The 15,648-nt window shown below is 44.5% G+C and overlaps 1 protein-coding gene across 1 annotated transcript in view; it reads left to right on the top strand.

The window, feature by feature from the left end:
• Positions 1-15,648, top strand: part of GGT1 (gamma-glutamyltransferase 1) — a 64,688-nt gene that overhangs the window by 28,604 nt on the left and 20,436 nt on the right. Inside the window, exons 3-5 of the mRNA XM_030583175.1 lie at positions 12,570-12,749; positions 13,678-13,805; positions 14,072-14,161. Coding sequence (XP_030439035.1) covers positions 12,570-12,749; positions 13,678-13,805; positions 14,072-14,161 — 398 coding nt within the window. The remainder of the gene's footprint in view (positions 1-12,569; positions 12,750-13,677; positions 13,806-14,071; positions 14,162-15,648) is intronic.

Genomic DNA, 15,648 nt, shown 5'->3' with positions numbered 1-15,648 from the left:
GAGTCTCTTCTCAATGAGAAGGTTAGGGGGTGACTTGATTACAGTCTATAAGTAACTACATGGAGAACAAATATTTCATAATGGGCTCTTCAATCTAGCATAAAAAGGTATAATGCAACCCAATGGCTGGAAGTTGAAGCCAGACAAATTCACACCGGAAATAAGGTGTACATTTTAACAGTGTAACTAACCAATGGAAAAATGTATCAAGGGTCGTGTGATCACTGATGTTCTTTAAATCAAGATTGGATGTTTTTCTAAAGATCTGCTCGAGGAATTGTTGTGGGAAGTTCTCTGGCCTGTGTAATACAGGAGCTCAGCCTAGACGTTCACAATGGTCCCTTCTGGCTTTGGAATCTAATGACCACGGGCATCAGTCTGGATACTGATGGTCATCAGTGCTCTCACCCACTACTTCTCATCCTTCTCAACCTGCAACATGTTAGTTTCTTATGGGTCAAAATGTGGGTCTCCATTACCTACCTTCCAAAAGTTTCCGTTGTCTCAGCCTGCTCAGTGGATCTCTTGCAACCTGCCCCCACCCCTGAAATTATTCTTATATTAGAATCGATAAGAGTAACAAATGGGAAGCTTTTGCACTTCTGATGTACTGTAAAGTGTGAGGCATATATCAAAAGTTAAAATCCTATCCTATGTAGCTTAAGGTCTTCGAAAGGATTTACATACCTTGTAGGGGACTTCTGTGCACCTCTGAGGCTAAAAAAATAGGTAATCATATTTCAGTATTAATAAGCTAATATAAATGTTTAGAACTTCAGGGTGGTTTTTTTTTCTACCTTTAGTGGTGGTTTCTCTCAGGAACGGAATAACACTTTTATTTTAGGAAACATTGAACCTTATCGGGAATTACTTGTTTATCATTGTGGTTAAGTCAAACTATTTTAGTGTTTCAATGTAATACAGCCAGCACATTTTTTATAGTGGCTCATGCCCTGAGGCAGGAAAACATGGGCCATGGGTAGGAAGAGGTCTGGCTGGCTGAGGGATTGATAATGAGATTTCTGGAGTCTTTAACTATTAGGTAGATGTCTGGTTAAAATAGTGTCTGTTGTTAAAGGTCAAAAGTTAACATCTGATGGCATTAACTGGCATCCTTGGAAGGCTGAGCAAGGAGGCAAAGAAGTGAAGTGCTCATGTTCCCAGGGGTTAGAGCACTATGACTTGGGACAGCTGGTTAAAGTCCCTGTTCTGTCACTATGGGCACTTAGTCTCTCTCTGCTTCAATTCTCTGTGTTTTTTTTTTCTTAATGATAATAATACTTCCCTGCCTTGCAGGGCTGTGAGACTAAAGGCACTAAAGACTTGAATGGTTCAGATACCATGGTAATGAGGGCCATATATGTACCTAAGAAGACTCTGAACGCTTTCCTCCATAGGAGAGGGCCCTCTTAATCAGATGTCAGACATAGTGATGTAGTATGGGAAGGCTACTCTTTTTGTCTTGGTTCCATTTATAAATAAGGACTTAGGCTCAGTATGGTACTTTTCATGAGCACTAAATAAAGATTAAAAGGGGTGAGGTTTTGATTCTTCAGTCAATGAGTAACTAATGTCCTCCTCTGACGTGGTTAATTGATAAGTAACTAGATGGAGGGAACTCAACTTCAATGGTCAAGGGAATGCAAACAACAGACATCATACGCTGTACAGCCTGCTGACTGTCTCCCTCTAATACAGCCTAAGTTCTGTTAGCATTTTTTACATTGTGACAGATCTGGCCATTTCCAGGCCTATCTTTGGGAGAACGTACTGTATTAACTTTACATATTATTGTGGGGCAGGGATTGTATGCAATTCCATGGGGGAGGTGACCCCACATGTCCCCCAGGAACTAAGAACAGTAGGGGTTGATTAGGCAAATTGACACAGGTTGTAATACTTCAGAGAAGTGCCACCCCTCCAGGGGAGGCTCTCATATACTGGTTCAAACTGGACTCTCCAGAGACCAATAGCCTTTTGGATAAACAGCTTGAGTTTAAATTGACTCAGGGCTTTTGTTCTGATCCAGCAAATGGACAGACCCTCCCATCCAAGAAGGGGGCCCCAAGCCTTCCTAGGAAGCTGGGGAGGACTTTGGCCTACTGAGGCCCATAAGCCTGAGTGGTAGTAAGCTTTTATCATGTGTACAGGAACTATGATGTTTTTACATTGTTTTCTCTATAATGCTTTCACCTTAAGAATAAATGTGTTTGCTTAAAGAGGGCTTTGTGGTAACTTATGAGTGTGGGCAACAGCAGTTTATAGCCGCTGAGAGGAAAGCAAATCACAGGCTCCGGCCTGTTTCGGCAGTCTGGTTTATTGGGGAACTTACAGCATAGGCAGGGCATGGTGCAGCCCAGAGAAACTCCGCTCAGGAGGGAGGGACAAAGGTATCCACCCAGGAACGTTGGAAGGGGAAAACAGGTGCAGTTGCCCTGAACAGTGTCACTGATCTCTTCCAGTCTTGAGTCTAGGGCTTGAACATAGGCCAATGTCTTTGCAGATATACTGGAGAAGTATAGGTCTGAGTGAAGCCCAGGTTTCCCCTTCTTATGTAGGGCAGCTAGTGGAGCACTATACCCAAAAAGAGAGAACCTACCACTTGCCCCTCCTTGATACATTTTGACTAGAACACGATACTGTTCAGCTGAAAAAAGCATGGCTAACTGGCTGTGACAGTGTCAGGTGCAGTAGGTTACAGTCTGTGTGCACAGCTCATTCAGAGTGCTTTGGCAGACGGGGGTTTGCAGACCCACCATGGGAAGATTAAGCCTTCCAAAGACTGCATCCATTATCCTCAAGTTCTCTCCAGATTGTGAAGTTCAGAGAAAGCTTAAGACAGTTGGAAACAAGCCCTTTCTCCCCCCCCGCTTCCAGAAAATTTCATCTAAAAAGAATAATTTGAAGTTTTTCAACAAAAACTTTGGGTTTTCCAGCATGAATTTTAGTTTCAAATCTAACTGATTTGTGTTTGCTTTGACGTAGAATGCAAAATTAGTTCTTTAATATAAATTCCGCCCCCCCCCTACACACACCATTTACTTCCAAAGGAAAAAAGATGAGAGAAGGTGGGAAAATCCACTTTTCACATGTATTACTTGCCAACTTTTCCCCTTGGGTGGCCCCCCAAAAATCTAAAGGGTGGAAGTATAAAAATCAAAGTTTCAGTTTCCAAAAACCAAAATTACATTCTAAAATGTTGATTCAAAACTAATTTTGATTTTGATTTTCCCCAATTGGAAAGTCAAAAGCCTTAATCAAAATAACATATTTGGAAAATTGTGATGAAGCCAGATGTTCAAAAGCTTTCTCCTCTATTGGGTCAGAAGATTTTGACCAGCTCTATGCTTAGTTAAATGATAGGACTGGCCTTCTGGTCAGTCTCTGTATCCAATATGGCAGATCAGATACTTACCAGCATTCAAGGGAGGAATGGAGGGCAAATCTGCTGTTTCCTTGTCCATAAGCAATCCCACAGACAGAGCTTTGCCACCTGTAGGTTCCAGGTGATCATCTGCTACAGAACTTCTCTAATTCCCCCTTAGCTCTCACAAGTGTTTGTAAATCTTTATCAGCTCCTGTCCTTTCATGCAATTTCCCAATCAGCAGTAACTGCTCTTCCAAGTACCAAAGTTTCTACGTAACACTAGCAACAATTACCGGTAATTATATTTCTCTTGAACAGCACTCTGAGGAATTCCTCAGTATTTGATAAAAGCAGCAAAGAATCCTGTGGCACCTTATAGACTAAGAACTTCCCTTAGATTTCTTTCACTGTGAAGAAGGTTGTAAGGTTGGTAGTTGTGTTCAGAAATGGTTTGATTTCAATTGTGTACCCATATTGAACTGACTGAAATGCCTGAATATTAGGCCAAAGACACCTTCTGATAAACTCTGGTTATATAAGCCTTATCTGTTACTTTTAAGGAAAACTAGTATGTGTGGGAGAACAGACATATGGTCTCCTGGACATCCTTAAACATTCCAAAAGCTTCAAGAAGAGGGGAAAAAAAGACCAAGTACACCCTCCCCCATTCCTTTCTCTGCTTAGATTTCTACTTTGACACTTTGGATAGCTCTGCTATCAAGTTGATGCACTCTGGAAGTTATCTGAAATTAAACTGGGGAAGAAACCCTTCCTAAATTTGAAGGCAGGATGGGAAAATTTTTCCTCAAATTAAAGCTAATAGCAAAAAGAATGAAGCATAAACTTTAAACTTCACGATTAATGAAACTTTGAGAAAATAATCTCCAAATTTACTGAGACTGTTCATTGTTTCACAAACAATTAGCAGAGAACCAAACTAAAAACTTCAGAGATAATTTTGTTAGTATTATACACTTATAATGCCAAGTAAAAATTAAAACATTCCAGGAAAGAATCGCAACTACATGGGAAAACTAACTTTTCTGAATCGTGGCTGCCACCTATTGGATGGGTAAAAGAGTGCAATGACACCAGATCTGCCAAAATGATGGATTCACCTGTAACCTGGAGATGAAATGTCATCAAATTTTGGGGATGACCAATGAAAAGGCACAAAATCATGACAGTGATCTTTCTGGGGGATAGTTCAACTCATCAGTCCATCTGAATGGAAGAAGGATACATAAAAGATGCACCATCACCAAGTGAGTAGAAGCAGCCTCATTTGAAGATCAACAGATCCTGAGTGCAGAGTTGTCTTGATTTGACCTAGAGAGAGTGGCTACCCACTTCAAGCAAGGAATGATCAATCATTTGAGTTTCTTTAAATGAGTTCTTCATAGACAAAAACCTTTGGGTTTGGGTTCTAGGCCCAAAATTCCAACTATAAGCCCAACTTTGGAAAGAGGAAGTTTTCCTGAAGATCAGAGACACCCAGAAGATGCCACTACTACTAGAGAAAACTCCAAAGACAACTGAGTTAAGGCTGAGACTATCCTAATCTGCTTAAAGGGTGGGGAGACTGGGAAATAAATATTTATTGCTAAAATATTCCATAGAGAAATTCTGCACTTCAAAGGTAACACAGAACTTGGCCTTGGAGAGCAATCATTTTGGTTTCCTAGATAATTAAATGAATTGGAATTCAGATCTTTGTTCCATTAATCCCAATTCCTGTGCTGATAGGACTTAAATTTGGGCATATACAACTTTACAATTTCCAGAGATAATACTGAGATCATGACGTCAAATAATAGAAGGAAAGGCCACACTAGGAACAAAAAAGATACTGCATTGAATTAGATTTTGATTTTGCATTTGATATTGCAAAATATCTCTAAAGGAGACTGGACACGATGGCTGCAGCAGCAATAGAGAGCAAATTTCCTGTTTCGGAAACACAAGATGCCAATTGTGCTGATGGGAATTTCCATGATCTGCTAGCAATATTGGGACTATGACCTACAGTGGTGAAGCACTGGAATGTGTTACCTAGGGAGGTGGTGGAATCTCCTTCCTTAGAGGTTTTTAAGATCAGGCTTGACAAAGCCCTGGCTGGGATGATTTAGTTGCAAATTGGTCCTGCTTTGAGCAGGGGGTTGGACTAGATGACCTCCTGAGGTCCCTTCCAACCCTGATATTCTATGATTCTGTGATTCTGCAGCTGAGCTATTTTGGTTTCATTGACAGGCAATGATGTGTACGTATACGCTCAGCAGTCTTTTCAATGGTACATGAAACAAGACCCTTATTGTTTTGTGTAATGTGTTCACAACCTAGGAGTTCTTAAGTAACTCTATCAAATTAAGTGTTAAAGGATCCCCACAGTTACGTCTGCTAAGGATTGTGTAGCTTGTGTAATAACACCCCTGGAGAAGTTGTCTGTAGGGACTAATCTTGGGAACTGGATAGCTAAAAGCATAAGCCTCTATGAACTAAAAGATCAACCAAATCTGTCAGCTCAGAAGCAGTAGCAGGCTCAAAAGCCACTAAGCATGATCTAGCAGTAGAGATGGACAAAGACCATAGTGAGTCAGTAGAGATTTTGCTAGGATAAATCTGAGCAAAACCACTAGAAGCAGGTGTGTATGAAAAGAGACTAAACAGACTGAACCCTAAACAATAATCAAAAGAAACAAAAACCTTGAATGTTTTCTGCACAAAAGAAGTGGAACTAACACTTGAAATCACTGTCATCTGAACTTGCCGCGGACATGGTCAATATATTCTCTGCCTTTCCTGCGATGTTCTTCGTTTTCTTTTTCCCAGTGCTGGAAGGTGTCTTATGGAGCAAATAGCCACAGTTTAATGGGCTATACAGAAGTGATGAGTTGGGATGTTATTGCACACAGAGTGTGTCTGCTGGCCCTGACCCTACTAACAGCTGGAAGACGGTTTGGGAGAATGCAGAATTAGACTACAGCATCTAAGGATATAAACAATGGCTAACTAGGCTTGACTACAACACTCTAGTGATGATCAAGGTTTCCAAGGCTGACAGAATCATTTGCTTTTTCTGTTTACATAGAGGTAAAGTGAGTTCACTGGCTGACATGTGAGTGAGGAAATGATGGTTTATTTAGCTTAATGGCTAAATAACTACTGCAAACCTGCCTTTGGAGGGAGAATGAAAATAATTCATATGCCAGTCGTGAATATAATCTGGTACCCTAGCAGTTTATTGGCAAATCCTGTAATGCAAGTACAGAGATGTATGGGAAAAGGCACTGACAACCACAACTGAGGGAATGGTCCCTGGGTAACAAGGGATCCTACTCTAACTGGTAGGCCAAAGGCAGCGTGCTGCTTTGGAAAGTGATGGGATCTGGCTGTGCCCTCTTTCTATGAGCAGCGCTGGTGTCTGTGGAGGAGGTGATCTAGATATCTTTTTGTGATGGAGTAGGGGCTGTCTGCATGGGGATGGGAGAGCAGGGGAGGTCTTTAGAGGATGGACAATATCTGAGCCTGTAACCTGAGCTAGGCAAGGGGGGTGGGAGGTCAACACTTTTGCCTGGGAAGCTAGACAAAGGAAGGGGCCGGCTGGAGGGGGTTAGTTCCAGTTTCGGTTTTGGGCTGGGTGGTGGGAATTCAGGGAATCCTAAGCTGGGATACAAGCACCCTGAAACCCCAGAAGGACTCGATGGAGGGGTCCTGACTGTGTCTACAAGCTCTGCTGTAACCTGCATTCCTGTTGTCCAATAAACCTTCTGTTTTACTGGCTGGGTAAGAGTCACTGTAAGTCCCAGGAAAAGGGGTGCAGGGCTGGACTCCCCCACACTCCGTGACACTTTTTGCCTGCGAGTTTTTGGCTAATGGACAAATGTTGGCTGCTGCTGCTCTGCATTGTGCTAGAAAGCACTGCTAGCTGCGATGATTGCAACACCATCCAAGCTCTGATAGCCCCACCTTTCTGACAGCTTAGACTTGCAGGGGTAATCAATAGGCGGACCGTGGGCCAGCTCTGGACCACCAGATGCTTTTGGACAGACCGCAACATCTTTTTATTTACTTCTTATTACCAGTATTATTGTTGGTTTTGTGTTGTTGTTTTTCACTGGAGTCTGGACCTTGACAATACCTTGACCAAGAAATTTGGAACTTGACAAAATATAATTGATTACCCCTGGTTCCTAATCTGGAATGCCTGATCTCTAGGGCCACAATGAGCCGAGACCTTAAACTATGTGCATTTGGAAATTCTGGCCTCCAGGGGGAAATACCAAATTCTGACATGCTTAGCTCTCTAGAGCAGGGATGTGTGTATGTGTGACTCTCTCAACTCTTCTGGGTGGTCCTCCAGAACCCTCCTAATGTCCCGCCTTCTGTTCTCCTCATCCTGCTCCAGTTCTCAGGGCAATGCAACCTGCCTTCAGGCACAGAGGGGGCTGGCGTTGCCTCCCGTCAGAGCCACTCATTGCTGTTCCTTCACATGGCCAGAAGCGAGCATCATGAGACCCACTTCCAGCCCCTGCTTCATACTGCACAGCAGGCTGAACTTGAATCCCCTGCCTGGCAGTAACTAGGCTGTTGTGCTGGGGTTTGAAATGAAGCTTCTGTATGTTTAGGACTGTTAAAGTTGTGACACCAATTAACACAGCTCACTGGTAAAGCTGCTCATCCAACTATAACTCCGTTGCTTGCTGTTCTTCCCTTGCATGAATTCAGACAGGTCAAACTTGGCTTTGAATTTCCTGCCTCACATTGGACACGGTCACAAGCCTAATGTCGGAGAAGGAATTGTAGTGCCTTTAATTACTTTATAGCCCCTCTGTCTCGGTCTTCTGCTGACGAGAAGCGCTATCTGACTGAAATACTAACAGAGCTTCCCCGCAGCTTGATTTGGCGAGAGGTTTCAGAGGTTAAAACCACTTGCAGAACACAGCTTGCTAGAGAGTTCCAGCACTCGCTGCTTCAGATGGCAGTGCACAGTAATTGTTCTGACTAGTCCCACCAACAAATCACTGGAGAAAAGAGCCAGCTTCAGCAGGGAAAAAATAGGCTGTTCACTTAAAACACTTGTCTATGCCACCTAGTCAGAGGCATCAGGTAAGTACTGAAATGTTGGTCATAACGTCGGCCAATACCTCTTAAACTTCATGCAGCAACATTCACAGGCTTCTTTCCTATCTTCAAAACTGCAATGTAGTGGCTCTTGTGTATAGGATGGATGTGGCCTTCTAGTGGCGAGGCCTACAGTAGGCTAGGGAATCTAGTTGCTTTCCTTTAACTCCAGCAGTAAAGACCTAGTGTGTTCTTGGCTCTGGTTCTAGTCCCGGCTCTGCTCAGGATTGCCTGCTTTTCCTGTAGCTCAGTCCTCCAGCTTCCTACAGGGACCAAGCTTTCTCTGGCTCTCTCCCCTGACATGATCCATCTCACGCAGCTGCATTTCATCGAGATGCCTTCTCTTTCTTCTGCCTGTAGGTCCATGTCTATTCAATGTCCTGGTTGGCCATTCCAAGTGATGGTTTTTCTTCCAGCTTCCTCAAGACTTTGGCATGGATTATACTAGTTAGAAACAGAGATGTACCTCTTAGGTCACAGGAGTCACTGCAAGGCTGGGGACCTAGTCTCCTGACAGAGGATGCATTGGATGCTCCACTTATTCTAAGCCCAAAGGAAACTTGGGAGCTGAATTCTGAGCTGAGAGTTAAGCTGAAACACTGACTATGACTCTTGAACATAGAGCCCAGCTCTCTGATAGGCATGGTCCTGAGGATGGGGCATGCAGAGCTGCACTGCCCCAGCAGGAGCATAGGGGGTGCTGGCTCCAGGAGGTGCTCCCTCTCAGGTATACAGGTTGGGGCACTGACACAGCCTTTCCCTGTGTCTTTCCAGCTGTGCTGAGCTAGGGCACTGGAGGTCGTGTCCTGGTCTTAGCCTTATTCTCTTCGGGGTGGCTGTCATCTACAGGGGGACTGGCTGGGCTTGACTCCCATGTATGGGGCTCAAGGGGTCAGAGGCTTTGTACACTGTGTGCCGTCACCCAGCAGCTGGGCCCAATCTGGCCCTTACTGGTCTGGAATGATGCCCATTACTGTGATACTGGGGTAACTTGCACTGATTATAAGCAGTGAGAAACAAGAGGTCTGACACTGTGCCCCACTGCAGCTGGCCAGACCCAGGATGGTCAGGTCACAGAGCACTGCTTCCAGTGATTCAGAAGCTTATGGCTTCAGGCTCCAGCCTGGGTCTAGTGATCCTGCCCTGTGCTGCAGGGGTAGAGGGGTCGTCCTTCAGATGAGCCACAGAAAAAAGACGCCTCTTGCCTGGTGACAGATCCTGCGGCACTTTCTGTAACAAGCCGAGGACAGAGCCAGTCCAAACTCGCAGCCAATAAACTGCCTTTAAGATCCTGTGCTAAGGGAGCTATTGTTGAAGACATAATGGCTGCTCCGTTTCCATGCACAGTAACTGTATGACAAGTATGCCACTGATTTTAGAATGATCTAGTATAAAGCAGGCTCGGAACCTGTGCGGAGAGTCTTCATCCTTTCCCCATCAGCTACCTGTGACTGACTATCTTTAAGATTCACATGTGTAAAGGCACAGGCAGTAGAGTAGTTTTATAATGAGCTACGAGAAAGCTTTCCGTGCCTGGATGAGAAGAGCAATGCAATGGCTACTAATAGACAGAGGGCCAGAATGGTGCACTGACCTCTGTTCAGCTGAAGTGATGTGTGTGTCTGTCTGTCTGTCTGTCTGTCTGTGTGTGGGGGGGTGTTCAGCCAATCTTCTCCCTGATGGGCCAACTTACCCACTCTGCTTCCATCCTGGCTGGCCTGCTCCCTCCAGTGACCTCTGCATGAGCTCCCCCCACAGCTCACTGGTACTGCATGTGCCTCTGCCACAGGGCAGCGAGAGCCAGTCTGACCTGGCTGGAAATCACATCCTGCCTTGGGACTGTTACGTCACTGGAGAGGGTCAGTCCTGTCCGCTCGTCACACCATGCCTCTGCCTGCTTTCTCTCTGTGCACAACAGATGGTTTGGTAAGGTTCCTGGGTAGCGTGGCTATTGCACTAAGTGTGCTGGCTGTATTACATCTGTAACTAACCTGTACTGTTTGGAGGAGAGGGGGATCATAAGCAGTTAAAAGAAGATACATTTATTTTCTTACTTCCAGTGCAGCTGTTTCTGGGGAAATGAGGCCCCAACTACTGGGAAAGCAGATGGCTTCCTATTGCACCTAGGAATGGGATAAAAGACACCTTCTGAGTACTCTGCGTTTTGTACCGCTTAGAGTGCATTGTGCCTATATTTGTATGTTGCCTCTGGAACATATCATAGTGCTCCTAGTGTCATTACTGAAGATGTATATAATGCAGGTCTATGGATACCCCATGACCTTGCACAGAGGGAGGGCAGCTGTTGATTCTAGAGCAGGGTTCAGCAACCTTTCAGAAGTGGTGTGCTGAGTCTTCATTTATTCACTCTAATTTAAGGTTTCACGTGCCAGTAATACATTTTAACGTCTTTAGAAGGTCTCTTTCTATAAGTCTATAATATATAACTAAACTATTGTTGTATGTATATATAAGGTTTCTAAAATGTTTAAGAAGCTTAATTTAAAATTAAATTAAAATGCAGAGCTCCCCGGACTGGTGGCCAGGACCCAGGCAGTGTGAGTGCCCCTGACAATCAGCTCATGTGCCGCCTTCGGCACCTGTGCCATAGGTTGCCTACCCCTGTTCTAGAATTTGAAAACAAAGCATTTCTCCTGTGAAGTCATTGCCAGACATTTAGAATTTATTTCAGCTTAAATCAAGTTCTGTACCTGGGACTTCTCCTGATCGTGCTACCTCTGCTCTATGTGGAATACTTATTTGCTACTACGTAACATAATCTATCCTGGATGCTCACTGTATTAATTACTATATCTTGGCCTGCTCCATTTGAAGAAATATGGGGCAGCTCTTGCAAAAGTCTTTGCTGACTTAAAATCTTAGCCAAAGAAGCTGGGTTTGAAGGGCTCTGTGCTTATAAACTGGAACAATGGTGATGCTATATTCATAATAAATAGAATGATCAGGGCCGAGGGAATGGGGGCAGAAAGTGTTGCACAGAGTAGGTCTGTTAACATTCTAAAATGATAGAATCCCTGGTCTGCTGCTTGTGGTCGATGTTCAGCATGAAAACTCCAAGGCTCATTGAGAGACACAACGAAGTAGTGATGGTATCAGTACAATATACCTGTGAATGAAAAATAAATCTAGGGTAGGGAATACTTGGAAGTGCTGCACATCAGTAGGGCCAGGGATGTTAGCTAATTGATTTACTGAGCTACTGGCAATTACTTTTGAAAAGCCATGGAGACCTGGTTTAAAAACAAGGGGGTGTGGGGGAGGGAGGGATAATGAGATGTACAGACTTTCTGTGAGGGGAAAGGAGGAAAAAAGAGCAATCCTGGTAACTGCCATCCAGTAAATCTAACTTCGGTCTCTACTAAAATTTTTGGCTCAGAGGGAATGTTTGTTTCCATTATTCCCCGGGCACTCTCAGGAGCAGAAAGCTGCAGGACACCAGCCCACGCCAGACAGCGATGAGCTTTTTAATGTTGATCAAGTTATAAACTGTTGAATGAAGGGCACTCAGGGATGTAACAGAGCTGGAGTCTGGCACAGCATTTGATAGGGCTCCTCAAAGTTAACTGAGACAGATTGCATCTGAGCACTGTCCCGCGGACACTGGGGACTCTTACTCTCACAGGACTGCAAGAACAGGCATGCCCAATGACTTCGTTATGCTTTTTGGCATGGGGGTGAGGTATGAAAGTCAAAAGGGATAATTAGGCACCCAGGTCCTAACTAAGGCAATGAGAGTTGCATGCCCATCTGCCCTGGGGGCCTTTGAAAAGTTCCTCACTATCTACCTCCCTTCCAGAAGGAGTAGGCCGAGTCTCTACTTTCTCTGAATGGAATGCGCCTTTGGTCTCCTTCAGTTGCTCTTCCCCGAACCTCCCCTGCTGCAATAGGGAGTCAAGAGAGGAGACAACTGGTGAGAAACCAGAGTGTGAAACTGGATAGGTGGACATTCATTTCCAGTGTATTTGAAACGGACTGGTGGAAGCAGCCCTCTCAGTACCGTGTTCAACGATCACCTGTAGGCCCCGTGGAAATTGCGTGCTCACAGTGTCTCTGTCCACAGAAAGATGAAGAAGCGCTATTTCGTGGTTGGGATTATGACTGGCTTCCTGGTGGGCCTGGTCCTTTTCTTGGGGTTTTTCTTTGGACTGCGCTCAGCCCCGCTGCCCCCAGCGCAGGATGGACATCTCTATAAGAAAGCAGCCGTAGCCACGGATTCTGGGCCGTGCTCAATAATTGGAAGGTATCTCTCTTTACTCATGTCCATACATTCTCTTAGCTATTGTAACAAAGTCAAGGACCTATTTGCTGTTCGATTTGCTTTCACTCAGGAGCTGCTTTGTAATCTGTCATTAAGGTCAGGATAGCAAAACTGAGGAGTCTTGCAATGCTTGGTTTTTTCCCCATGCCTGAGAAACATGGATGCTGACAATCTAAGTTATGTACATTGGGTCCACAGGGATGGGAACCACATACATGACTGAAATAAACTTTTCAAGGCACTTTTAAAATCAATTTTTTCAGTCTCCATGGAGATTTCAGTGGCCTATTCCCACTTTAAATTGGGAACTGGATATCTAAATGCCATAAGCAGCTCTAGAAAACCTCAGCAGGGTTTCAAGCTGATATTAATGCAGATCTCTCCAGCCCACACCAGCAGGAGATGCTGCTTTTTAAAAATTACTCCGTAAGATGGGGTACACTCAAGAGTAGATGATGCTACCAAGGGAGAGCTCAGGCTTCACTGTGAAACTGAACCAGGTTGCATCTTTGTTGTCTTGAATAAAATGCTGAGAAGGCGACTGGATACTGCTTCCCTACTGCCTCTGTGCTGAAGCAGGCAACCCCTTGAGAGCCCATGAGCGGGAGGAGGGAGTGGCGGCTGTGGTGGGACACTAAAACAGTCTTATAATATTCAGCCACTAGGTGATGCCATGTGTAACATCCACAAAGAGGGCAGCACGTTAAAGTATCTCTTAGACTGAGAACACCTCTCTTGTCGCGTTCTATGGTGGATGCTCCATAGCCAATCCAAATCTGGTACAAAAGCCCGACTTGTCTGTAGAAGCCCTGCGATCTGCCATGTACCAGGAAGTCCTGAAAGTGCTGGAGAAGAGGCTCCTGTGCTGTCGGTTGCTGGACGATAATTTTGTTCTCTTTGGCCTGTGCAGGGATATCCTTCAGCAAGGAGGATCTGCAGTGGATGCGGCAATTGCAGCTCTGCTCTGTGTGGGCCTCATGAATCCTCACAGTATGGGAATTGGAGGGGGTCTCTTCCTCACCATCTACACCCGCACAGGTAAGAGTGTCAGTCGTAAATGATGGGTAGCATTACCCCTGAGACATGGCTCTGTCTAAAGCAAAGTTATTAATTCTATCCTAGCACAGGGCGGGTTACATCGTACCCTACCAACGCAGGTGAGGTGGCCTCAGGCATCCCAGCCACGCAGGAGTCAATTCTCAGTGCTGTAGGACTCCAATTCAGAGGTTCAGTACCACAAAGCCAGTGTATTGTGTGTCTAGAGCGAAGAGCTGATGCCATCCTTACGCCTTGTGTCTTTAAAGGGAAAGTAGAAGTCATTAATGCAAGAGAGGTGGCTCCAAAAAATGCATCCTTGGGCATGTTTGGGAACAACACAGAGCTCTCCCTTAAAGGTAAGGAGATGTCAGATGGTGCTGGCACGTTGATTCCAGTAAGTGGATCCTTGGGCTGTTCAAACTTTAGCTACTGTTGCAGAATCTCCTGGGTTCAGAGTACTTCTGACTATTCTGCATCTTGTGGCTGGCGTTGGCCTACCCAGCCATCTGGGATTCTCACCTTCTCAATTTCCCCAGAAATCTCTTCCACCTCCTGATGATTGCTGCTGTGTAACTTCACTTGTCCAGGAGGTCAGAATGTACTGTCTCGACCATGACAGTCAGTCGCAACAGCACCCATTGTCTCATTCATACAAAGAACAATGTAGAAAATCAATCTTAATACATAACTGTTAAGGGGCCATGTTTTGTATTGCCATGAACAACATAACATCTGCCACTTTCCTCCCCATGCTCTGATAGACAGGAGTCCCTGCTATTAGATCTCACCAATGCTTGTGTTGCCGTGAGAGCCATCACTCAACTGTCTTATTAATGGTGGCTCCAGTTGGATACCTAGAGGGTCCAGGGCAGAGGCAGAAATTCTCCTGACTGGAAACAGAACCATATCAAAAAGACATGAAGCAGCTAAACCAACTGACTTCCCAGAATGCTTTGCGTGACCTAGGAAAGCAAGTTCTCTTGCTGGGATACATCTGTATTTGAGGGGGGAAGGGAAAAGCCTCTGTGGGGAAAACTGGCACCAAGGAATACATTACAATTTGGGGAGGTGCACATAAAAATGGGACTGACTATATGAGGTGCAAGTTGTTGCACCAAACCATGGATTGAAATCCCATCTGCATGGGTTACTTGTACAACGCCATGTGTCAACACCCAATAGCCATCCCGGTGCAGGTGGATGCAGTGAGGCCTATGATTCAGCTCTGGTTGTATTTTTGTCCTTTACTACAGTCTTTCTCCCCTTTTTTGGATTGGAAGCCATAAGCTGACTCATCAGTTCAGCTAGCTCTAGTGATGCTATCCCACACTGCAGGGCCTCATGTTGGGTAAAACCCGAACCCCCCCCTCTACCAGCAATTGCTTCAAGAGTCCTCGAACACGTACAGGGAGTGACTGGACCAAAACCAGCTCCGCCAAACAGCATGATCGTATGGGTGGACTGAACTGTTGCAAAGACATGAGATGAGACCAACCATTTCATGCAGGCTATTCCCATAAAATGGCTTCCTTGCTAAGTGAACATCAGAGCAAGGCAGCATTTTGCAGACTAAACTTTTATTTGCCAAAAAATGCAGTTTTGAGTCAACTGAAGTTGTGTTTGAATTCAGGCTGAATTCAGCAAATAGCTTCAGCTTAAAAAAAAAAATCTAAATGCTTTGATTTGATACTTCTGAAATGAAACATTTTGACTTTTCTTCTTGAAACAATGTTTTCATTTAGAAATGTAGCTGGATTTACTTAAATAATAAATATTAAACACACACAAAAAAAACAACCCCCAAATGTTTTGGATTGAATTAAATGTTTTGTTCAAAAACAAC

This window comes from Gopherus evgoodei, chromosome 13, assembly GCF_007399415.2.
Source record: "Gopherus evgoodei ecotype Sinaloan lineage chromosome 13, rGopEvg1_v1.p, whole genome shotgun sequence".
Taxonomy (NCBI): domain Eukaryota; kingdom Metazoa; phylum Chordata; order Testudines; family Testudinidae; genus Gopherus; species Gopherus evgoodei.
This window is presented reverse-complemented; position numbering and strand designations above follow the sequence as displayed.